General features: G+C 38.1%; 1 protein-coding gene across 1 annotated transcript; it reads right to left on the bottom strand.

Moving 5' to 3' along the window:
* Positions 1-62: 62 nt before the first annotated feature.
* LOC138307355 (integrator complex subunit 4-like) lies at positions 63-26,796 on the bottom strand. The gene is made up of 18 exons (XM_069248054.1): positions 26,663-26,796; positions 26,049-26,358; positions 24,780-24,886; positions 21,687-21,875; positions 20,255-20,394; positions 19,888-20,008; positions 19,428-19,499; positions 18,806-18,980; positions 16,238-16,443; positions 15,210-15,468; positions 14,936-15,069; positions 14,579-14,727; positions 13,990-14,083; positions 10,539-10,613; positions 9,055-9,236; positions 8,163-8,460; positions 7,780-7,900; positions 63-1,419 (listed from the first exon to the last, which is right to left on the bottom strand). The coding sequence occupies exons 1-18, from the start codon at positions 26,765-26,767 to the stop codon at positions 1,286-1,288; spliced, it is 2,871 nt and encodes a 956-aa protein (XP_069104155.1). The 5' UTR covers positions 26,768-26,796; the 3' UTR covers positions 63-1,285.
* Positions 26,797-27,972: the final 1,176 nt, after the last annotated feature.

Below are 27,972 nucleotides of genomic sequence, written 5' to 3'. Positions count from 1 at the left end.
AAAGATAACAAATTCAACTTACATATGTATTCCCTATTCATGACAAAGATAACAAATTCAACTTACATATGTATTCCCTATTCATGACAAAGATAACAAATTCAACTTACATATGTATTCCCTATTCATGACAAAGATAACAAATTCAACTTACATATGTATTCCCTATTCATGGCTATGATAACAAATTCAACTTACATATGTATTCCCTATTCATGGCTATGATAACAAATTCAACTTCCTCGTTATCATCTCTATCCATGAAAATTTTAGATCAATCTCATATTTTGGGTAAATATTACAAATACATAGGCTTTCCCATCATTATGAAAAAACGGAAGCTCAAGAAATAAATAATTCACAAATTCATGGTAACATTATTGTTTTTAATTATTAGTACTATTCCACTGCAGTTTAGAAGTAATACACCAGCTTAACATATCTTCAGCTGTTGATTGCTGCACCAGTATGTAATACAGATGTACCTAGTAATCAAACTCTGGTATTACGTATAATAAATCTGGTCAAACCACATGAACTGGTGATTTGATGTATCTACCATCAGTCTCACCTTCAGTGTAATAAGTCTGGTCAAACCACATGAACTGGTGATTTGATGTATCTACCATCAGTCTCACCTTCAGTGTAATAAGTCTGGTCAAACCACATGAACTGGTGATTTGATGTATCTACCATCAGTCTCACCTTCAGTGTAATAAGTCTGGTCAAACCACATGAACTGGTGATTTGATGTATCTACCATCAGTCTCACCTTCAGTGTAATAAGTCTGGTCAAACCACATGAACTGGTGATTTGATGTATCTACCATCAGTCTCACCTTCAGTGTAATAAGTCTGGTCAAACCACATGAACTGGTGATTTGATGTATCTACCATCAGTCTCACCTTCAGTGTAATAAGTCTGGTCAAACCACATGAACTGGTGATTTGATGTATCTACCATCAGTCTCACCTTCAGTGTAATAAGTCTGGTCAAACCACATGAACTGGTGATTTGATGTATCTACCATCAGCTGCTGAGGATATCTTTCTGCAACTGTTACAGTTATACACAAATAGATTCTGTGTACATGTCATGTGTGTTAGACCACGGAGAGTACCAGTCAATAGAAGACAGATCAGTGTAAATCTCCATTTTTCCACCTTTACTGTAAGTCCTCAGACATTCTCCTAATGGGTGTCAGTGCTTCCATCCAACATCACTGGAATTTGATGTACATGTCTATATTCTTTCAATTGTTCTTTTTTTAATCCCTGACAACCTTCACCTTTTGAATGCCTTGGGTGATACCAGAACCTTGACAGGGTCACACAGCTGGATGACCTGTTCCTTGTTGCCATGGTCACCAGAGAGTGAAGGAGCGTCTAGCACAACACTGATTTCAACATGTGTGGAGTCTGTAACCCAATGTAAATTACTGTTATAATATCATACCATGTAATATCATGGACATGTAAAATCTGATTATCAGGATATTATAATTAATACAGAGAAGCAATGAATAGTTATAGTGTTAGACGAAATATTTTCTAAAGTTAAATTACTCCTTTTTACAGTTAGAAAAGCTCTGTCGTACAATTCTAAACCAACATCAGCCCAGCTATATTGTTGCCAATTGCAACATTCTGCCATGATCAACATCAAAGTCCTGATACATGACTACTCATACCTCAGGAATACATAGTATAATTTGTCAAAACCTGCTCTCATCCCTCAGGAATACAATAGTAAAACTTGTCAAAACCGGCCCTCATACCTCAGGAATACATAGTAGAACTTGTCAAAACCGGCCCTCATACCTCAGGAATACATAGTAGAACTTGTCAAAACCGGCCCTCATACCTCAGGAATACATAGTAGAACTTGTCAAAACCGGCCCTCATACCTCAGGAATACATAGTATAACTTGTCAAAACTGGCCCTCATACCTCAGGAATACATAGTAGAACTTGTCAAAACCGGCCCTCATACCTCAGGAATACATAGTAGAACTTGTCAAAATTGGCCCTCATACCTCAGGAATACATAGTATAACTTGTCAAAACTGGCAATCATACCACAGGAATACATAGTATAACTTGTAAAAACCGGCCCTCATACCTCTGGAATACATAGTAGAACTTGTCAAAACCTTCCCTCATCCCTCAGGAATTCATAGTAGAACTTGTCAAAACCGGCCCTCATACCTCAAGAATACATAGTAGAACTTGTCAAAACTGGCCCTCATACCTCAGGAATACATAGTAGAACTTGTCAAAACAGGCCCTCATACCTCTAGAATACATAGTAGAACTTGTCAAAACCGCCCCTCATACCTCAGGAATACATAGTAGAACTTGTCAAAACCGGCCCTCATACCTCAGGAATACATAGTAGAACTTGTCAAAACTGGCCCTCATACCTCAGAAATACATAGTATAACTTGTAAAAACCGGCCCTCATACCTCTGGAATACATAGTAGAACTTGTCAAAACCGGCCCTCATACCTCAGGAATACATAGTAGAACTTGTCAAAACAGGCCCTCATACCTCTAGAATACATAGTAGAACTTGTCAAAACCGGCCCTCATACCTCAGGAATACATAGTAGAACTCGTCAAAACTGGCCCATCATACCTCAGAAATACAAAGTAGAACTTGTCAAAACCGGCCCTCACACCTCAGAAATACATAGAATAACCACAGGGCATGAGAGAGAAGAACCTGACCATGAGGCATGAGAAAGAAGAACCTGACCATGAGGCATGAAAGAGAAGAACTTGACCACAGGGCATGAGAGAGAAGAACCTGACCACATAGCATTAAAGAGAAGAACCTGACCACGGGGCATGAGAAAGAAGAACCTGACCATGAGGCATGAAAGAGAAGAACTTGACCACAGGGCATGAGAGAGAAGAACCTGACCACATAGCATTAAGAGAAGAACCTGACCACGGGCATGACCCTGACCACGGGGCATGAGAGAGAAGAACCTGACCACGGGGCATGAGAGAGAAGAACCTGACCACGGGGCATGAGAGAGAAGAACCTGACCACGGGGCATGAGAGAGAAGAACCTGACCACGGAACATGAGAGAGAAGAACCTGACCACGGAACATGAGAGAGAAGAACCTGACCACGGAACATGAGAGAGAAGAACCTGACCACGGAACATGAGAGAGAAGAACCTGACCACGGAACATGAGAGAGAAGAACCTGACCATGGGGCATGAGAGAGAAGAACCTGACCATGGGGCATGAGAGAGAAGAACCTGACCACGGGGCATGAGAGAGAAGAACCTGACCATGGGGCATGAGAGAGAAGAACCTGACCATGGGGCATGAGAGAGAGAACCTGACCAGGCATGAGAGAGAAGAACCTGACCATGACATGAGAGAGAAGAACTGACCACGATGAGAGAGAAGAACCTGACCATGAAATGAGAGAGAAGAACCTGACCACGAGCATGAGAGAGAAGAACCTGACCACGGGGCATGAGAGAGAAGAACCTGACCATGGGGCATGAGAGAGAAGAACCTGACCATGGGGCATGAGAGAGAAGAACCTGACCATGACACATGAGAGAGAAGAACCTGACCATGACACATGAGAGAGAAGAACCTGACCATGACACATGAGAGAGAAGAACCTGACCATGAGACATGAGAGAGAAGAACCTGACCATGGGGCATGAGAGAGAAGAACCTGACCATGAGGCATGAGAGAGAAGAACCTGACCATGACATGAGAGAGAAGAACCTGACATGAGACATGAGAGAGAAGAACCTGACCATGGGACATGAGAGAGAGAGAACCTGACCATGAGCATGAGAGAGAAGAACCTGACCATGAGACATGAGAGAGAAGAACCTGACCATGAGACATGAGAGAGAAGAACCTGACCATGAGACATGAGAGAGAAGAACCTGACCATGGGGCATGAGAGAGAAGAACCTGACCATGACACATGAGAGAGAAAGAACCTGACCATGAGACATGAGAGAGAAGAACCTGACCATGAGACATGAGAGAGAAGAACCTGACCATGAGACATGAGAGAGAAGAACCTGACCATGAGACATGAGAGAGAAGAACCTGACCATGAGAACATGAGAGAGAAGAACCTGACCATGGGGCATGAGAGAGAAGAACCTGACCACGGGGCATGAGAGAGAAGAACCTGACCATGGGGCATGAGAGAGAAGAACCTGACCATGAGACATGAGAGAGAAGAACCTGACCACGGGGCATGAGAGAGAAGAACCTGACCATGAGGCATGAGAGAGAAGAACCTGACCATGAGACATGAGAGAGAAGAACCTGACCATGAGACATGAGAGAGAAGAACCTGACCATGAGGCATGAGAGAGAAGAACCTGACCATGAGACATGAGAGAGAAGAACCTGACCATGAGACATGAGAGAGAAAAACCTGACCATGAGGCATGAGAGAGAAGAACCTGACCATGAGAGATGAGAGAGAAGAACCTGACCACGAGGCATGAGAGAGAAGAACCTGACCACGGAACATGAGAGAGAAGAACCTGACCACGAGCATGAGAGAGAAGAACCTGACCACGGAACATGAGAGAGAGAAGAACCTGACCATGAGACATGAGAGAGAAGAACCTGACCATGAGGCATGAGAGAGAAGAACCTGACCATGAGACATGAGAGAGAAGAACCTGACCATGAGACATGAGAGAGAAGAACCTGACCATGAGACATGAGAGAGAAGAACCTGACCATGAGACATGAGAGAGAAGAACCTGACCATGAGACATGAGAGAGAAGAACCTGACCATGAGACATGAGAGAGAAGAACCTGACCATGAGACATGAGAGAGAAGAACCTGACCATGAGACATGAGAGAGAAGAACCTGACCATGAGACATGAGAGAGAAGAACCTGACCATGGGGCATGAGAGAGAAGAACCTGACCACAGGGCATGAGAGAGAAGAACCTGACCATGAGACATGAGAGAGAAGAACCTGACCATGGGGCATGAGAGAGAAGAACCTGACCATGAGACATGAGAGAGAAGAACCTGACCATGACACATGAGAGAGAAGAACCTGACCATGAGACATGAGAGAGAAGAACCTGACCATGAGACATGAGAGAGAAGAACCTGACCATGAGACATGAGAGAGAAGAACCTGACCATGGGGCATGAGAGAGAAGAACCTGACCATGAGACATGAGAGAGAAGAACCTGACCATGAGACATGAGAGAGAAGAACCTGACCATGAGACATGAGAGAGAAGAACCTGACCATGGGGCATGAGAGAGAAGAACCTGACCATGGGGCATGAGAGAGAAGAACCTGACCATGGGGCATGAGAGAGAAGAACCTGACATGAGACATGAGAGACAGAAGAACCTGATCATGAGACATGAGAGAGAAGAACCTGACCATGAGACATGAGAGAGAAGAACCTGACCATGAGACATGAGAGAGAAGAACCTGACCATGAGACATGAGAGAGAAGAACCTGACCATGGGGCATGAGAGAGAAGAACCTGACCATGAGGCATGAGAGAGAAGAACCTGACCATGAGGCATGAGAGAGAAGAACCTGACCATGAGACATGAGAGAGAAGAACCTGACCATGAGCATGAGAGAGAAGAACCTGACCACGGAACATGAGAGAGAAGAACCTGACCATGAGACATGAGAGAGAAGAACCTGACCATGGGGCATGAGAGAGAAGAACCTGACCATGAGACATGAGAGAGAAGAACCTGACCATGGGGCATGAGAGAGAAGAACCTGACCATGAGACATGAGAGAGAAGAACCTGACCATGAGACATGAGAGAGAAGAAACCTGACCACGGGGCATGAGAGAGAAGAACCTGACCATGAGACATGAGAGAGAAGAACCTGACCATGAGACATGAGAGAGAAGAACCTGACCATGAGACATGAGAGAAAGAAGAACCTGACCATGGCATGAGAGAAGAACCTGACCATGAGACATGAGAGAGAAGAACCTGACCATGAGACATGAGAGAGAAGAACCTGACCATGGAGAGAGAGAAGAACCTGACCATGAGACATGAGAGAGAAGAACCTGACCATGAGACATGAGAGAGAAGAACCTGACCATGAGACATGAGAGAGAAGAACCTGACCATGAGAGACATGAGAGAGAAGAACCTGACCATGAGACATGAGAGAGAAGAACCTGACCATGAGACATGAGAGAGAAGAACCTGACCATGAGGCATGAGAGAGAAGAACCTGACCATGAGACATGAGAGAGAAGAACCTGACCATGAGACATGAGAGAGACATGCATGAGAACCTGACCATGAGACATGAGAGAGAAGAACCTGACCATGAGACATGAGAGAGAAGAACCTGACCATGAGACATGAGAGAGAAGAACCTGACCATGAGACATGAGAGAGAAGAACCTGACCATGAGACATGAGAGAGAAGAACCTGACCATGAGACATGAGAGAGAAGAACCTGACCATGGGACATGAGAGAGAAGAACCTGACCATGGGGCATGAGAGAGAAGAACCTGACCATGAGACATGAGAGAGAAGAACCTGACCACGGGGTATGAGAGAGAAGAACCTGACCATGAGACATGAGAGAGAAGAACCTGACCATGGGGCATGAGAGAGAAGAACCTGACCATGAGACATGAGAGAGAAGAACCTGACCATGAGACATGAGAGAGAAGAACCTGACCATGAGACATGAGAGAGAAGAACCTGACCACGGAACATGAGAGAGAAGAACCTGACCATGAGACATGAGAGAGAAGAACCTGACCATGAGACATGAGAGAGAAGAACCTGACCATGGGGCATGAGAGAGAAGAACCTGACCATGAGACATGAGAGAGAAGAACCTGACCACGGGGCATGAGAGAGAAGAACCTGACCATGGCATGAGAGAGAACTGACATGACTGACCACCACGACATGAGAGAGAAGAACCTGACCATGAGAGATGAGAGAAAGAACCTGACCATGAGGCATGAGAGAGAAGAACCTGACCATGGAACATGAGAGAGAAGAACCTGACCACGAGACATGAGAGAGAAGAACCTGACCATGAGACATGAGAGAGAAGAACCTGACCATGGGGACATGAGAGAGAAGAACCTGACCATGAGGCATGAGAGAGAAGAACCTGACCACGGGGCATGAGAGAGAAGAACCTGACCACGGGGCATGAGAGAGAAGAACCTGACCACGGGGCATGAGAGAGAAGAACCTGACCACAGAACATGAGAGAGAAGAACCTGATCATGAGACATGAGAGAGAAGAACCTGACCATGGGGCATGAGAGAGAAGAACCTGACCATGAGGGCATGAGAGAGAAGAACCTGACCATGGGGCATGATAGAGAAAGAACCTGACAATGACACATGAGAGAGAAGAACCTGACCACAGAACATGAGAGAGAAGAACCTGATCATGAGACATGAGAGAGAAGAACCTGACCACGGGGCATGAGAGAGAAGAACCTGACCACAGGGCATGAGAGAGAAGAACCTGACCATGGGGCATGAGAGAGAAGAACCTGACCACGGAATATGAGAGAGAAAAACCTGACCACGGGGCATGAGAGAGAAGAATCTGACCACAGAACATGAGAGAGAAGAATCTGACCACGGGGCATGAGAGAGAAGAACCTGACCACGGAACATGAGAGAGAAGAACCTGACCACGGAACATGAGAGAGAAGAACCTGACCAAAGGGCACGAGAGCGAAAAACCTGACGTGGGGGCATGAGATTACGTACCTGACCACGGGGCGTGAGATAGAAGAACCTGCGACTGTAGACGATGACGTAGCTGGCCGAGTCTATGGAAGGCGTCAGGACTAAGTGTGATGAGCTGAGTTTGTTGGTCAGCATACTTTACCTATAGAACACATAGATAGATAGCCATGTACTTAATGTTACACATGTATAGAGGTGATATAAGATGTCGTACCATCAAAGGAAGAACAGGTTATTATGTTAAGGTATACTGTAATGTCACCTTTGTAACAGTAAGAAAAAACCATGAAAACCTTAGATAAAAGTAAGGCTGATGAGTCTTTTCTAGAACAGCTAAAACTTTTATATTCTATAATTAATACATATAAATAGTATAAATAAACTATATAGAATCAAGACTATACCTGTAATTTAACATGACAAGGTGTCTGTATATTTTCCAACGTGGCGTCCACAGCGACAGCTGAAGTGAGACCTGCCGCAAATTTGATTGGGTTGTCTGACGAGCCTGTTGGTTCATGAAGGACAACGCAGGCCTTACGGATCTTGTTGACCATAGGGAAGGCACAGGCTTTGAACGATTTGAGTGAGAACTGGAGATGTTTACGAAATTCTGTGTCACTACAAGTATCAAGGCTGTCAAGTATGGAGAATAAGTTAGTGGTGAAGGCGTCGGGGCTGATCTGGTGTGATGTCATGTACCTAAAAAGTACAAAGTAACTATACATGTTTAAATCTTCAGACTTACAAACTTCTCCTCAAATGATTAAATATCAATAAACAAATTTTACAACTTATGATATCTGGTTTTAATTTCTTGTGATCTGCAAGCTTGAAGTGTGTATGTACTTACAAGTATATGATATAAACATTTCTCGACTTATTACTGATTAATTATTCACAATAACAGCAAAATCGTGAAAATATAATCACCATGAAAATAACAAGCTATACAATACAACATTTGACATGCTCTTAAAGCAGTTAACAGACTGACAGAGGGTTTAGGTTTTATTAGCTAAACATCCTATTAACAGCCAGGGTGTAAAGATATGCCGGGTTTGTTGGTTGAGGAAAGCCAGTGACCGCAAAAAAAAACATCGACCAGCGATCAGTACTGGCAACTGCCACACATAGGATTTGAACTCAAGACTCAGAGGTGGAGATCTTATGGTAATATGTCAACGAGTTGGCCACCACAGCCCCTAACAGTGAGACATTTATACTTCAATACATAACAGTACAGAACAACTGATACTTATTTATAGTTGCTGTTCTAAGTGTATAACAGTTTACCTGTGTAAGGTTTTAAGTTGGCTGTTGAAGCGACCCCTGACATTGGTGAGTTCCTGTAAGTCGCTGAGGCGTGACAGGGTCTGTAGGGTACGAGCCTTTAGCTCAGTCTGTCTGACGAGGGACAGCTCCACACTCCCAAGACCCAGATATATATGTTGTAGTCGCTGGGTCATACTCAGGATCTGTACATCAGGGAGAAAGATTTTAGCTAGCCAAAAATTGTTAGCTCAGAACACACTGCTGATAATTTCACACTTTTGACAAAATTTCACCTTATTATTCATTGGGTGATCTAGGAGTATTACAAAATTCATTTAATTTTTGAAAAAAAAAAGAAAAAAAATTCGAAAATTATCTTAAATATACAAACTTTGGTTAATTCAGTAACAGTACTGATTAGTGTATATAACCAGAGGGATCTCGGTGCCCACCAAAGGTTGATCTATATCTGACAATTGACAGATCGATCATTTCTGTACTTTTCATGAGCGGCCTTGTTGACCAATTGGTCCCAAAATGCAATATGCCCAACTAGGGCCCTAGAGGAACCTACATACGAAATTTGAGAATGATCCCTTAAGTACTTTCTGTGAAATAGCGATAACAAACTTTAACTATCAATGCCTTGTGGCCATCTTGTTGAATGATCAGTCCCAAAACGCAAAATATGCACAACTAAGGCCTTAGGGAAACCTACATATAAAATTTGAGAATGAACCCTTCCATACTTAGTACTACTGAGAAATAGCGATAACAAGCTTAAACTATCACAATCCAAGATGGCTGCCAACTGTCGGTCATCTTGTTGAAAACGCAATATTCATATGAAATTTGTGAATTATCCTTTCAGTACTTTCTGAGATATAGCGATAACAAGAATTGATTACGGAGAGACAGAATGACAGACCACAGACAAAAAGTGATTTGAATAGCCCACCATCTGATGATGGTGGGCTAATAAGAAGAAACAGTATACACATTTTGTATCCCAACTGTAAATGTTATAACGAATAAATTTGTATACTTACCTTATCTGTTGTAGATATGACTGTGTCGTTAGCCACACAACTGTAAATGTTATAACGAATAAATTTGTATACTTACCTTATCTGTTGTAGATATGACTGTGTCGTTAGCCACACAACTGTAAATGTTATAACGAATAAATTTGTATACTTACCTTATCTGTTGTAGATATGACTGTGTCGTTAGCCACACTACTGTAAATGTTATAACGAATAAATTTGTATACTTACCTTATCTGTTGTAGATATGACTGTGTCGTTAGCCACACTACTGTAAATGTTATAACAAATAAATTTGTATACTTACCTTATCTGTTGTAGATATGACTGTGTCGTTAGCCACACAACTGTAAATGTTATAACGAATAAATTTGTATACTTACCTTATCTGTTGTAGATATGACTGTGTCGTTAGCCACACAACTGTAAATGTTATAACGAATAAATTTGTATACTTACCTTATCTGTTGTAGATATGACTGTGTCGTTTGCCACACTACTGTTTCCTGGCAGGGTCTGCTGTTGTTTGGTCAGCTACAAATTAATATCACACTTTATAATAATCTGTAGTCTGTGTTAAACAGCCTGTAATAGTCTATGTTATTTTGTAGAAGCCAGCTTTACCCAAACAAGACATACCTCCCTCGTCTCCATTCAATATGTCATTGAACAGAATGGGGAAAACAACAGTTACTGAACTAACTGTTATTTATAATTCAGTTTTTTATCTCATACTTCATGGAGGTGGCATAAAAACATATTTCAGGTCTTTTTTTATATTACCTACTTTAAACTAGACAGGGTAATGATATATTGAAATATTAAAGATAGATCATAATAGAGGTAATAGTTCATGTTCATGTTATTTTCAATCAATATTGATTGAAATAACAGATTGAAAATTCCGTGCTTTCGCAGAATGGCTGTTGTTTATTATAGAATAATGTGGATCAAATATTTGCAAATTGGTTAAATAATAGAAATGTTTAATCTTATAAGGTTGTTAAAAATAAATGCTCCAAAGAACTTGAGAATATTGTATGAGAAATAAATATGAACAATGAATAATGATATATAGAATAGAAATGATGCAAGACTAATGTATATTCCTTTTGAAAGTTTGTGTTGGTTTTTACATGTTTTAAATTTCAATCATTGTTTGAACTTTCTACCATCTGGGCAAAGTGTATGAAAGTGGTAGTTATGGTCCTGCTGAGCTCAGCATATACTGGCAGTAGAACGACTGGCTGACTCATTGTCAGTTTAATGTGACCAGGTGTGTTTGGTGTCTTCAGCGGCATGTTCCAGTGATATCATTATACATGTAACACAATGAAAGGGTAAGAGTTCCACTATACAAGAAGACCCAACAAATACAGCACAGTCTGTGCATGTTACACACATCATACATTGGAGGCCGTCCATGCCATTAATGAACCCAACAATCAAATATTGCCAAATCCAGTGTCAATCTGTCAATGTTAACAACAGTGTAAGGTGAAGTTGAAATCAATGTCCAACAATTTTCTCTCAGGGGATATTCCATTAAAACATCTAACCCAACTCGGGATATTAGGTATAAACATTGATACCCCTGATTTTAATTTACAGAAGTTAAAACTGGATTGGAATATTAATATCTTAACGGAATATCCCTTTGTATAGGATATACAACATCTGCAAATAAACAAGATATTGTCTTCACAGTTTTAACAGATCAAGTGACTCTTTCAGACAGATAAAATTTTTAACTTATCATATAATATTCAAGTAATACCAGGTATCTACATCAACTATCAAGTGAACACAACTGCAGATAAACAAGTGATTGTCTTCACATATTTACAGGTCAAGTGACTCAAGTCGGATAAGCTTTTAACTAATCATATGACATTCAAGCATACCATGTATCTACATCAATTCTCAAGTGAACACATCAGCAGATAACCCTTTACCACATGCAAACTAGTAGACTTCATCATCATGCTTCCATGAGGAAAGTATACAATGTTCAACACGAACATTGTTGCAACATCTGTCAAGTGTATGCACCATCTCAATGGCACTTTGTGAAGTTTTCAGTCTGGATTGATAATACTTTTTTTAAAGTTGGATTTATTTACTTTTATGTTTATTTTTGAGAAATGTTTTGTGAAAAATGTTGCTTCAGAATTAATCAAACTACACAGTGATGCTATCATTTCCAAATATTATTCGACATGAGGACTTCAAAAATTAGTAAAAACGTTTTACATGTCAGAAAATGGGCGATTTTCTCGGTCGGAAATACTCAAAATATTGCCGATTTTTTATAACTTAAAAAATAATATATGCACAAATTACCTGAAATATCGTAAACAAACTAATTAACGTCTGTATCGTGGCTCCATCAATATATTTGTTCTGTAAAACACTGTTATTTCTGCTTTGTCCGTGCCGGTTCACCGCCCGTTAACCGCTTCTTTCACTTTCTATCGTTCCGAGTAGTGTGTTTATTGTAGGATGTTAGTACATTATTTGTCGTTGAAAAATGCACGAAAATAATCTTATCAACTTTAAATGAAGTATATTAAAGGTTTATTGAAGTTTTGATAACAGTTTTTAACAAAATTATCAACACTCACGGCTGTAAACTCGCCAGCCATTCAAGGACCAACACGGCGTCAGGTAATGGCGATAGTACGGGACCACGCCGTTCTTCATGAACGTCAGATTTTCGTTTGGTCAAATTGAATAAAACATCGTCTAAATCATTGTCATATTATATCCTTTTAGGCCTGTGATATTTAAATATCGTGACATCGCACTTACAATTACAAATATATGCCGTGATATCAACAGCAGAAGCCATGATGGCGTCCCCGGTAACATGACAGGAAGCAGTGATTTTCTCGGTTAATTTATTCCGAGTTTTATATAGTAACACTCTGCATGGTAGTGCGTCGGCAGAGTTTATAACAGTTGTCTCCCTTTGTACGGACTGTTCTTGCTGACATGTTCGTCAGTTTTGGGGAATTCTAGTTCATTTTTGTTAAATATTAGTGGAAAGGCCTAGCAATATTCGATTAAATACCCGTATTTGAAAAGGCATTTATTGTCAGTTGGATTATTTTTACTAACAAACAAGTTTATATGCAATTACTGTTAGATTCGCGGTTTGTAAGTTAGTCTGCCGTAGGTTAGTAAGGCTAACAGATGCAGCGTACTCACTAGTATAGAAGTATCGATATTGAGACACACTTTCGGTGAGAATAATTAATGCCTTACTGTAACATTGAAAATAAGTCTGAATTAATTAAGTGGGAAAAATATAATGTGACCGAAACATGAATGTGACTGAAACATGAATGTGACTGAAACATATGTGATAAACGAAGAACCTCTGACAGTTAGTATAGACTGCTGTACAATACACAACGTACGCTACAATACACAGTGTAAAGTTATCTCCCGTAGTTCCAGAAACTGTCGATAGGATTACCAAGGTATAGTGTTCCGGTGACCATTGAAAACCAAAGTGATTCCATAATGGCAGGCGTGTATTACACACGCCTCCATAAAAATTCTAGATGTTTTCTGAGATCCTGTTATTCAGTGAACACTACATCATGACTGTGACAAATCTATACCCGGTAATGAGATTTTGTTATACACATTGATGTGACATCCGAAAGAAGATGGTGGAACAAAATGGTTACTTCACACTGTTAGCTTTAAGTATTTGTATTTTAGTGTAGAGATATCATGCATCCTATGTTTTGTGTTCATTTCATATCATGTGAAATGTCTTGATCTTTGTTTTATTTCTAATGATGTGACCTATCTTGTAGTTCTTTTCTTTGCTTGTTCTGCTTATAAGTAATCTCAATGCTAAATCTTCTCCTAATTATACAGTATAATATATTGGTACCTTGATGAGGAGGAGCTGACACTTGAGGAATAACGACATACACTCAGAGGAGGCAGCCGAGTTGTCATCTAACTTTGTGATGTGCTGTAGGTCTCTGTTAACAAAAGAGTGTTATTGATACCAATAACAATGCATGACAGACTACAAATTAAACAGTACACTTCAGATATCTTCGTTACTGTGTAGTATACAATATGATCATTATGTTTGCTTGTCTTTACTCAAACAATAGTTAGTAACTGTTACAGTAAATACTTTTTACACATCCAAATCAAAGTAGCAAGTTCATATACCTCACTTTCCTAAATATATATTGCAAGCAATTAATACTTCTGATGTCGAAAGAAAACAAGTCATTATAGCTTGAAGGAAGGGGAAAACAAAGGGCCTCAACTCCATGCATTCATACACACAGCATGAATTTTGAATTTTGTTTAAATAATTTTATATACAATTAACAGATCAGTCTCTACAAAGGTTCATGTGTAAATCAGAAGTTTTGTTTAAAATTCTTTAATCAATAAAACAGACAACTTATCAACAATATCAGTAAGGTCTTGTAATCTGTCCTCCCATACAATCCTCTTACCTAACAACCATATCCAGCAGCCCATGTGCTGCGGTCAAGTCCATCGTCCCAATGTTCTCTAGTTGCCGTAGTGACTGCTGGACAAACTGACCACTGTCTGACTTCACTCGAGTAGTTTGGACAGTTTCTCCATAAATCTTCCCTGGCACCTGTTATGTCAGAACAAATTTAAAGTATATAGCTATAGAAGTATTTATAAGCAGAAAATAAAATAATATAACCAATTTCAATCAATTTCTCAAATTGGATACTCTTTGCTATATTCCGCAATTATAGTATTTTCATGAAGCCAATATTTACATGGTGTCAGTGAACATACACTGAATGACAATAAACACCTGTTCAGTCTTAACTCACCTGTAAGACAGGTAACATATCAGGGATGCTTTCCTTCAGGTAGTAGTAATGGCGCCACACGTGGCCCTGAAACATCGGCATCATTGTGGGAGTGTTCACCGCCGAATTAAACACCAGTAATAGTATACTGATGTCTGAGGTCAAAGGTTAAGGCGAAAACAATTAAAAGGTCATTTTATATGATTCTAATAATGAAGCTTCTTACATTAAAATCTGATGATTTATATGTATGCCGTAACTCTCCGTAGACATAATCAGTGTTACAAAAGGATACACGCTGGATCTTCCATGTCAGGTTCTGGTGTGTCGAAGTATGGATGGAGGCAGAGTAGCTCCGGTACCAGTGGTAGGATGAGGTGAGCATGGTGTTTACCGAGATGCTGCATACATCGCCACACCGACAGTTTATCCTGTGGGTACCGCCTCAGATTATCTAACAAACTCATCACACATGTGTTCAGACATTCCTTGGTAGCAAGTTTCATCTCACACAACATGTTCCTCAGGGCCTCACGTGTACTGCCAGAAAAATCCTGGCAACAAAATAACCAACAAAATAATCAATAAGATGGAGAAAATGAAGACTGAATTCAGCAAAGATACTGTGAGTGGGGTGACATTAAAAGTATCAGTCCATATCTTGACCAACAAGTGGCATTCATAATCAAAGGTCTTCAATCGTAAAATTAAACATTGTCATTCTTAACTTTGACAACTCTTAGACCTTTACAAACGTATGTATATTCTAGAAACATCAATAATATTAAAACTTAGACTATTATTAATAGTATGCCATTCTGTAGTCTGTACCCATTGCAGTATAACTTGTCTAAACCCAATGTCATCGGGACAAACATATTTGGTCAGTATTAGCAGGTTTGTGGATTATTAAGGTTTTAATAACTGTAACTAAGAAGGAAAATGTCACACAAAAAAGCCTGAATAGAGAGTGATCTGGATTAGAGAAGAATTGGTTTAGACAGGTGTTTTAGGTTAAGACAGGTGTTTAAGGTTTTGACATGTGTTTTAGGTTTTGACAGGTGTTTTAGGTACCGGTTATTACAGGTGTTTTAGGTTATGACAGGTGTTTTAGGTTTTGACAGGTGTTTTAGGTTATTACAGGTGTTTTAGGTTATGACAGGTGTTTTAGGTTATGACAGGTGTTTTAGGTTATGACAGGTGTTTTAGGTTATTACAGGTGTTTTAGGTTATGACAGGTGTTTTAGGTTATTACAGGTGTTTTAGGTTATGACAGGTGTTTTAGGTTATGACAGGTGTTTTAGGTTATGACAGGTGTTTTACCTGTAGTACTCCCAATATAATCTCCAGCTGGTCCTCCCTCAGCGTGAGAAGATGGCTAAGTTTGCGGAGACTGTTGATGGCGTTGAGGCGAACACTCTTGATCTCATCGTTGAACATATCAATGATACTGTCTTGTGAGAGGGCAGCAAAGCTTGAGGACTGGACAGCTAGTTCACATAGGGAATCTAAAGAAGCGTTCCTCACCTCTGTTAACATAAACCAGTGTGAGAATAGATTAATGAAGCGTTCCTCACCCCTGTTAACATAAACCAGTGTGAGAATAGATCAATGAAGCGTTCCTCACCTCTGTTAACATAAACCAGTGTGAGAATAGATCAATGAAGCGTTCCTCACCTCTGTTAACATAAACCAGTGTGAGAATAGATCAATGAAGCGTTCCTCACCTCTGTTAACATAAACCAGTGTGAGAATAGATCAATGAAGCGTTCCTCACCTCTGTTAACATAAACCAGTGTGAGAATAGATCAATGAAGCGTTCCTCACCTCTGTTAACATAAACCAGTGTGAGAATAGATTAATGAAGCGTTCCTCACCCCTGTTAACATAAACCAGTGTGAGAATAGATCAATGAAGCGTTCCTCACCTCTGTTAACATAAACCAGTGTGAGAATAAGATCAATGAAGCGTTCCTCACCTCTGTTAACATAAACCAGTGTGAGAATAGATCAATGAAGCGTTCCTCACCTCTGTTAACATAAACCAGTGTGAGAATAGATCAATGAAGCGTTCCTCACCTCTGTTAACATAAACCAGTGTGAGAATAGATCAATGAAGCGTTCCTCACCTCTGTTAACATAAACCAGTGTGAGAATAGATCAATGAAGCGTTCCTCACCTCTGTTAACATAAACCAGTGTGAGAATAGATTAATGAAGCGTTCCTCACCTCTGTTAACATAAACCAGTGTGAGAAACAGATCAATGAAGCGTTCCTCACCTCTGTTAAGAAAGATCAATAATTAAACCAGTGTGAGAATAGATCAATGAAGCGTTCCTCACCTCTGTTAACATAAACCAGTGTGAGAATAGATCAATGAAGCGTTCCTCACCTCTGTTAACATAATTAAACCAGTGTGGGAATAGATCAATGAAGCGTTCCCTCAACATAAACCAGTGTGAGAATAGATCAATGAAGCGTCCTGTGTTAACATAAAAACCAGTGTGGGAATAGATCAATGAAGCGTTCCTCACCTCTGTTAACATAAACCAGTGTGGGAATAGATCAATGAAGCGTTCCTCACCTCTGTTAACATAAAAACCAGTGTGAGAATAGATCAATGAAGCGTTCCTCACCTCTGTTAATAACCATGAAAGACAAGAGTTCCCCCTTGTTAACATAAAGAAATAAGAAGCCAGTGTGTGAGAATAGATCAATGAAGCGTTCCTCACCTCTGTTAACATAAACCAGTGTGAGAATAGATCAATGAAGCGTTCCTCACCCTCTGTCAGAGCGTTCTCACCTCTGTTAACATACATAATAACCAGTGTGAGAATAGATCAATGAAGCGTTCCTCACCTCTGTTAACATAAACCAGTGTGAGAATAGATCAATGAAGCGTTCCTCACCTCTGTTAACATAAACCAGTGTGAGAATAGATCAATGAAGCGTTCCTCACCTCTGTTAACATAAACCAGTGTGAGAATAGATCAATGAAGCGTTCCTCACCTCTGTTAACATAATTAAACCAGTGTGAGAATAGATCAATGAAGCGTTCCTCACCTCTGTTAACATAATTAAACCAGTGTGAGAATAGATTAATGAAGCGTTCCTCACCTCTGTTAACATAATTAAACCAGTGTGAGAATAGATCAATGATCAAATGAGGTTCCTCACCTCTGTTAACATAATTAAACCAGTGTGGGAATAGATCTAACTGTTAGATCTCCATATAAAAACTTCATTTGTAGCAGATCCTACTCCAGATTAGCTAGATATCACCACATATTCATTCTGCCAAGTAGTATATGTACTAGGTAAAAGTAACACTTCAATAAAGCTATCTAACACTAGTGTTGGAATCAGTCGCAATTTTATGATCGATCATCACTTTTGTGTAACCAATCGGTGGTCAATTAAAATTGATTATATTTTTCTTTGGACCCACTGAAGACCGCGTAAGTTTTAAAGGAAAATCGTACTTTCTTACACATGTTGCCATGCTCTCAGGTCGCTTATGTTTTCACAAATAAAATCATACTCCTCTAAATGTTTACATTACTACATATGCGTATGCGCTCTTCAATTCGTTTAGATGCTTGATATTTGAAATGATATGAGTGAAAACACATACAAACAGTCAGCACTCAACCAATCAATAAGGTCAAACTAATCCAATGTGTTCTTAGACTAGAACAACTTCAAAGACTAGAACAACTTCATGATTAGCGAGGTAAAAATCTTGATGTTTGTGCTTATTAAATTTTGACAACTCTAGTTCTAAACATTTTTTCTTGTTAATTGTCTGAAATCATAATTTAGTTAATACTAAAAAGAATTAATTTTTTTTTTGTTTGGGATTACATGATTTCTTTAACAATATATTTGTTACCAAGGAATTCATCCTCTAGGCCATGAACAAATGCTCCACAGGCTCCAATATTCATCAGTGACACTGCGTCTGGGTCCACGTGCTCCTTCGGGGCATCGTCTGCCCACTTCTGACCAGTCGCCCACTGGCCAGAAGAGAAATGTTCCTTAGCCCTTTCATGAGCACTCTCCTTCTTCTGTTTACAAACAAGTTTTAAATTCATTTAGCAATTTTATGACTTGAAGATTTATTTAAACACATACACACTGGTATTAACGTTTCTCTTGTTAAAATATTGATCTTAACTAAATTCCATAACATCATAGATACATGTATTTACAAAACAGAGGTATCCACTGACCCATGTTTGCTTTCCTATCAGAGATTTTGACAATTAAATTTATACTTAAAGACAAACGTTAACACCCATCTGCTAAATATTTAAACCTATCATGCTTTCACAACTTTTTGAGAAAATACATATATCATAAGTTAGGGAAACCCTACGCATAAAAAATAATTTATGATAAAAACAAAGAAAATCATTTTGATGTAAATTCATAGTCAGGAAAAGTAATTCTGTAATCAACCTTTAGAATGTTAATATATTCATACACATATTACACATTTTCAAAGCACTCACCCTCATATTAGACATCAACTTTTTGTCCAGAGTTTGTTCCAAGAACTTTGGACTGACTTGATGTAAAGAACCCTGGAATTAAAATTCAAGGAACATTATAATGCTATAGGCACCCATTGTAAGATATAAAAACATAACATCAATGTACATGATACAGACAGTGACCAATATAGGAATAGCACAGCACAGATCTCCTGCGGGTGGTGGCATTCCTTTCAGTGATGTAGCCATGTGTTTGAATGACCATTATAGACAGTGGCCATTATAATGAAAATGAAATTAAAAGTTCTGTGGTAATATGTATCAATTTTGAAGGAGTTACAATATATTGTATCCTTACCAGTAATGTTGCTGCCTCGACTCGTACTATCATAGAGGTTACAATACATTGTATCCTTACCAGTAATGTTGCTGCCTCGACTCGTACTATCATAGAGGTTACAATACATTGTATCCTTACCAGTAATGTTGCTGCCTCGACTCGTACTATCATAGAGATGTCGTTAATCATGTTACAGATCTTGGTGAAGCCGTCATCGACTAATCTCAGCTTCTCGTCAGAGTCAGGAACGGGAGTCAGACTATAGGGAAGAAAGGTAATAATTGTAAGGAATTTTACTGTTAATCTTACAAATAAGATATAAAATCTATCATACCAACTAACTCAGTCAACATGAACATTTCAGTCATCTGTAACAAGGAAACTAATTAATAGTCTTTTGTTAAGAAAACAAAATTTGAGTGCTTGGATTTCAGCTAGTGACCATAGGGTCACGGCCCGGTGTGATTTTTTACCACTTACAAATCTAATTTAAACCAAGACTGACCTCTCAGGATACAGATGGCTGAGGACCCATACCAGTTTAATGGCTGCCAGTCTAACACCTCTATAGTCATCTGTTAGGGCAGAGCAAGCATGTTGGTAGATTCCTTCTCCCAGGGGCAAGCCTCGCTGGTGGAACTGGAGCTGATACACATAGATGTCAACAGTTAGCCTTATACACTAATAATACAGATCACAGATATTCCTTTAGTAATTGTAGATACAGAACAGCCCAGTTCAGTTCTACCCAATTACCTTCCTTTTACTCTATTACCACCTATTCTAGAGCATATGCAAAGAATACTCGTACAGAAAACAGTAACTCATATCAACATTTCATCTAAATAAATAGTTATCTATATTTAATATTAATTATATTCCTTCCTTATTTATGCACCGTTACTTCATTAATAAGATACCAGGATAGTTATCTTCCCTATATCAATGTGTCTTTATATTGGCTTGAACATGTGTCATATACATGTAGATACGTATGTACAATGCTTGTAAGGGCTGTTCCAGCAAAACATATATGGCACCCAGGGAAGGCACTTTAAAAAATAGTATGTGCCATGGTGGGTTCAATATAAAATCACTTCTGTGCCAGGGTGGCGTTTCAATAAAATCCCTTCTGTGGGTGGGTCTATCTGAAGCATTTGTAACCTTTTGAAATAAAATGCAAATTTTATGTTTTATAATGTTGCTCAGTCATCCTGACTACAAAAATACAAAAATAAATATTGAAATTTTTTTAATTTCTGACAATATTTAATGTGTTGTTCATCTTCAAAAAAAAAAAATTACCCGTATTTTATTTTCTGAGTGTTTTGATATAATAATGATAGACTATTTATCTAAAACATATATATTCATTCAGACTTGGCAATGGTACAAAGAAACAATAGATTAGCTTTGGCAAAATAACATATCTTTATTTAAATTCACTGGTACCGGTATTAAGTCGAGGAAAAAGTTGCAGTTCACAAGCTTAAGTGTGAATGTTCAGATGTCTACTTTTACATTATGCTTGTGAAACACTTCAGTATGTTTAGTAGATTTTACGCTGGTTCTACGAGGATTGTACCCTTATACAAATTTAGTAGTAGATGCAGCATATCAAACAAAAGTTCACTGCACCATATAACGTGCAATTTTGTCCTAGGACTCTTTGGTGATGCTAGAAATCAAAATGTGTAAATCCAAAAACAAATCGGAGTGAAATAAAAAATTAAATCGCTTCTATGCCATGGTCTCGTTCACAAAAAAATAGATATGTGTGTGGGTCAACAAAATTGAAAATCACTTCTATCGGTGGGTCTCCCAATTTCAAAGTGCCTTCCCCCCCTACCATATATGTTTTACTGGAACAGCCCTAAGAATGCGATAAGGGAGTCAAAGCATAAAATTTGCTTCAATGAGGCAGGGGAGATAATCACCATAGCCTGAAATGCCCGGGCTCTGACTCGGGGATCGTGATCCTGAGTAAACCCCATCAGTAACTTCTGTATCGTCATACTGCTGCTTCCTGATTGGCTGCTGTCCTCAATCACCTGGTCAGGTGAACCCAAATCTCCAATCAGATCCAGGCAGCTACATCTGGCGATGTGGCCTGTGTTTCTCAGGTACTAATAAAAGAAATAAACCAAATACAAAATGTGATATTCTTTTACTAAAAAGTTATGACTGAAATATTTGAATCCTTTTCATCATTACATAACACCATGTGTTTTGTATATCATCATTAACAGTAGTCATTTTTATAAAATATCATGGGCTGCCAGAGACAACACATTGGAAACGACTTGCTACTGAGCCATGCAGCAATCCAATTTTATTATCTCTCTACTCTCTGCTGAGGACATACCAATTTGATTTCTCATTCGTCAGACTTCCTGCTCCTATTTTCCGAAAAAAAAGAAATAAAAATATTTTTTTTACAGCTCTTCATTTTTTGTCCGGAAATCTGACGAACCCCGACAAATTTCTATTGGTTTCATTTTTACTAGTCACCGTTTCCTGGTCACTCAGAAGTTTTAATTACTCGTGCATCAGTGCTCCAGATAGCTTAAGTGAATGCGTATTTACGCATAAATTTTAGTTAATTATGCAGGAAAAAATATTTGAAATTGCGTCAATAGCGTAAAACAAATCCGGATAGTTGTGTCATCCGACTCCATTTTCATTCAATTAGAAACCGTAGAAAGCGTTTCAAAGATAACGATTAACGACAGTTTATAAATATGGCACAATCCTCTCTCTTGATCATGGAGTTTTCAAAGCAAGAAGGTGAATCCAAAAGCACAGGAAACGATGTAGAAGCTTTCGTAAGAGAATTATTAAATAAGATCATCCAGGGAATTGGAAGAAAGAATCATAAATCATTGTCTAAACGCGGAACAATTGACACATGGACGAAGTGTTTTCTGTGGTTAAAAGTTGATGTTGTTGGCAATACAGAGGGATGTAATACATTGAATTTAAAATGTACATTATGTTTAAAATTTAAAAAAGACAACGCCTTCACAAGGGGCTGTTCCAATATTCAGAGAAGTGCTCTAGTGCGACATGAAATGTCAGATCATGCTGTCGCAATTGCTTTTGAAAGTTGTACAAGTCACAACAACAATGATGTAAAAGTACATGTAGAGGGCGAGGTTGATAACAATACAGATGCCGACGACAGTGCTCCCGAACCAGCTGAGTGTACAAAAAGGAATGTGTGTGCTATTCAAACCACAAAAAAGCAAAACATGGAATGTGCACTATGCATGTAGTTACATGTAACATTGCAGGAATTTTAATAATAAATTGAATCATGAAAGAAATACATGTGTGAGAATTTCATTTTATGTTTTAAATTTGAAAATCAAATATAGTCATTCTAAACATTTATTGAATAATGTATTTTAATTTCAAAAGTTGATCATGGAAAAACCCTACAATATATGCATATGGGGTAAAATTTTAAATTACCCCTTGCTTTTTTATGTTTGGGTAAAAAATAAACCTATATACAAAAATTTATCTGGAGCACTGGTGCATTGTCTCTTCAAACATGCAAGCGTCTTACACACCTTAACAACAACATACCTAAATGTCAAGTTTTCCGCCACTACTGCAGACAGAGTGGTACTTAGAGATAGAGACTGAGGGACACATACTTTTTATTAGGACATGTCCAGATTTCAGTCTGTTTTACTGATGTCCGCAACTCTTTTAAAAGATTTACATACGATGTCACGTTAAAAATGACAACCATGACAGGTGATTTGACTGGCCAACTTACGAACGAAAAACGGTAATTAGGCATGTCAATTATTTGATGGCAATCTCTAATTAATTAACACCTCAGTAATCTTATATCTTAAGACCCGGTCAGCGTGTATTTTGACACGTGGCCTACATAGCTTGCATCTTACCAACATATTTTGACTGCTTGACTTAGTAACAGCTAGGTGAAGATTTGTCTGCTATTCGTCAAATATCAGTAGTAAATTACACACTTTACTGGGATCCAAACTTAGTGTTACTTATGTTTCATTTTGACTTCTACAACAATATAAAATACATTTGCCTTCATTTATGTGTTGATTGGTTATGTATGTTTGCGTTTGATTTACGCAAAGCGTTTCGTGAGAAAATCATAAAAATATTTATTTCGAATATTTCTTTTATGAATGCTGATATACACGTGGTGAAAGCCATACTGTCCACATCTTTTCTATACAAATACCCTGGTATACTTTTTAACGACAATGAAGAAATGTAATTAAAATGAATAATTTTTGTGTTTACATATTTTTGATAGTTACATATATAAACATTACATTTGTATCTCATTTTAAGTATGATCAGCTAAATAAGTAACATGCTAAACAAAAATAGCCAGTTCCATACAATAATATGTGACAACTAAAAAAGAATGTGCATGTTGGATAAGCTTATATTGGTTTAAGAGATTTTCAATTAATGCTAATTGCTGTTTGTTGGTTTTTGCTGATAGCTTTGTCAACATCAAATTAATTATTGAAATTATTGAAAATAAGTAAATTTAAAGTCTTCTTGACTATTTTAAGTATTAAACATTGCTATTCAATGTTAAAATTCTCAAGATTTGTCTTAAAATTGAAATATACCATGCATTGAAAGCATTTTGTGTAATAGGATATTATCAATAGCTGAACAAATACTGGACTTTCAGTTTTTTTCACACCTTTGATACGGTTATGAATGTTGAAAACACTGAAGAAAACAGCAAAACTTATATTTTAACATAAAAACATAAATAAAATATTCGCTCGCTCCAATTTTTTCCTCTTTCAAAATATTTTTAGAATTAAAAAAATTTCGCTCACTCCTGTTTTGAAATTCCAAAGTCCAAAGAACAAGAAATCAAATTGGCATGGCCTTATAAGTAAAACTTTAATTTTGTTTATCAAAGGTAAATAGCATAAACTTACTTATAGTATTGTATTATCTATTCTTTGTGTACTCCTTGGTAACACTTTCACCAAGACACTGATACTCACCTGTTTACTTGTGGTAATAAGTTGATGATTTAGAGACATGTTGTATGGAGAAGACATCCCAATCTTCCTTAGAACTTCCACTAGTTGACTGATGGCCTTGTTGGACTCTGGTAGTCAGATAAAATAAACACAAATATAACATGGGTTTACTAAATAAATCAGATTTTTATTTATGTTCTTTAAATACCAATGTGTTAAAATTTTAGACACAACTATACACATGGGTTTACATGTACTTAAAATAAATTTGATTTTTATTCATGTACCTTAAATACCAATGTACACGTGTTAAAATAACTACAGGCTATCCACCACTTGTTGGCATAAAATACAGGATAATTTAGGGACAAAACTATGAAAATTTTGGGGTTGTTTTCTATTTTTTTGAGGAATTTTAGCAAAACTGAAAAAAATGTATTTTTTTTAGGAATTGTATGGACGCTGAATAGCCTGTCAATAATAGATTGGTAAAAATGATTGTTTAAAACACAATATTTACAATTACCACTGTTTTTGTGTCAAGTAACAAAGTTGGGGCAGATCTGTTTATTTCCCAATTACTTGAGTGCAGAACATAACCCGATTCATTGCATATGAATACAATGTGTACATATATGTTAAATTTACAGTAAACGTGGACTTGACATTCCACCAAATCATGTCAATGTTTACAAATAGCACATGTACAAAACAATCAGAGACATACAATAAACCGTTAACTAATTTTTTAAATGTATTATTGCTATTTGACTTAAATGAAATACTGAAATATAGGAACTATTTTTTATGATGTCATGGACAAAAGGGCAGTATAAAGCTGAAATCAACGGTGTGCTTTTTCCGAATGGCTGTTGTGCATGGATAAACATGACGGCAGTATAATTTTGACGGTGAATGATACATGAGTGAATAACACACGATAAATGAATGTATCTGATGTTCTGGTTGATTTTATTGATCAAAGAAAATTTTGTAAATATGAGGATTAACCTCTTACTTTGTTTAGTTAATGAGATGATAAGCCTAATTGAGCAGTCGTAAATTGTGAGTAAACGCGAAGCGTTCTAATATGTACAATTCACCTCGTGCTCCATTGGGTTTATCATCTCATAAACTCAACAAAGTAAGAGATTAATCCTTAAATATCCTCTATCAGTAACATCCTAATCTGGCCCATTAACTGCTTAAAAAGGAGACAAATTGATCATTTTCCATAAGCTGTTCAATCATTATGACACAGCCAATTTATCACTGGTGTACATAACTTACTTTCGGTCTTGAGAAGCCTGATGATGTCATCAGCTAGAGCCTCTGCATTATAACCAGGCAGCTGTACCAGACGAGCCAGGAGGGAGGCTACCTTCCATCTTAGCACAGCCTCCTTTTCTCTTGGGTAATGGTCGAGCAGTTCACGAACCACACCTGATACATCCTCCCCACGTACCGGGAAATTTCCCTCAAAAGCCAATAATCGCTGTAGTGTTTCATAAGTACTAGTGGCTCCTTCTAAATCAAGATTAATCTCTGGTGGAGGGGTACGTTGAATCAGTTTCAGCCGTTTGATAGGTTTGGGCTCCTCCTGAAATGAAATTTTAAACTAACATAATGTACTTTATTTGCATCAACATAGCTTTTTGTTTCCAAGACATGGCGATCAATATTCCTTCTGATACCATGGCATTTACAATGAAATGGAATACCAATATAACTCAATTACGAATGATTTAATTGTTAGACTGAAGCTGTACAGCACAACAATACAAAATAATTGATCAAAGAACTTTTTCTTTACGATATTTGTCGACAACCGATCACTGTGTGGTATCAGTTAACCACTTGGTACTAAATTTAACTAGTGACAGACATATAATTGGTCCATTTACCTGAATAACTTGGCTAAATTCTGCAACCGCTCTCTTCTTCAGGAGGGCAGCCATATTGAACTGCACTAATATAGAAATCGGAGCGCACTTCCGGTAAACAATCATTTTCCGGAATCTTATCTATTTTCGGAGTAAAATTTAAAGGTTTCTAAAAAATATTAATAGCATATGAAAATATATGGCCTAAGATGAGGTTGTAAAACCATACATAAGCAAATTGCAAAGCGCAGTGATAGTCAACTACAGCGCGGCATTTTGGACGACGGCTGGAAACATAAGACGACCCGCGTTATGAAAATTAACATTTTATTTATTGAATTAAATTGTTTAGAAGGCGATGATAAGTGTAGTACTAACGGTGATTTTTTTTTATTTTACTTTGAATTTATTTTGGCCTTTTATTTCGAATGATTAATGTACTAGCTTTATTCTCGAGAAGAGAGACTTTTTGTAGCCGGCCAATGAGATTGCAGCTGAAGCCTTGCTCATGCATATTATATCGGCCACAACGACAGTATGAGTTTTAATTATATGATTTTCAAGATGTTTGTCACAATGGGGGTCATCCTCGATACTCCAAGGGTTCCGATCACCTACGGTCATCATAAGTGATCGGAACCCCTTGAGTATCGAGGATGAATGGGGGTTATATCGTCTTAATGACGGCACTTTGTATAGATGTGTAGGATGATATTGAACGATCATCATAAGTGATCGGAACCCCTTGAGTATCGAGGATGAATGGGGGTTATATCGTCTTAATGACGGCACTTTGTATAGATGTGTAGGATGATATTGAACGATCATCATAAGTGATCGGAACCCCTTGAGTATCGAGGATGAATAGGGGTTATATCGTCTTAATGACGGCACTTTGTATAGATGTATATGATGATATTGAAAGGAAAATTATCGCTCTTTCCAACGGTAGTCACCGTTTTTAGTACGAGGTACTATACATGTGTAAATAGCCGCTAAATTTAGGTGGGTTAAATATTAAGAGACTGTGACTTTCCACCCTTTTCGTATATATAGTACCATGTAGAGTATGTTTTTTTTTATCATTTTTTGATCTAGACATCTAAAACGTCTAAAATTGGTCTTAGGACACTCTGGTTGGTCCATGATTATATAATCTGTGCTTCCACTAGGAAAGATATGCATGCCATGTACGAATAAGTTTGATATTTAGAACTGAAGAAAGTTTCCTTTATGTAAGGATCATCGGTAATCAGGTTGCAGATTGCGATATGTCATGTTGTCTAAGATATTTAAAGAGACAATTCACTCAGGCAAATTCTTTTACATAA

This window comes from Argopecten irradians, chromosome 14 (assembly GCF_041381155.1).
Source record: "Argopecten irradians isolate NY chromosome 14, Ai_NY, whole genome shotgun sequence".
Taxonomy (NCBI): Eukaryota; Metazoa; Mollusca; class Bivalvia; order Pectinida; family Pectinidae; genus Argopecten; species Argopecten irradians.
Note: the sequence above shows the minus strand (reverse complement) of the source record. Positions and strands in the feature narration are given on the sequence as shown.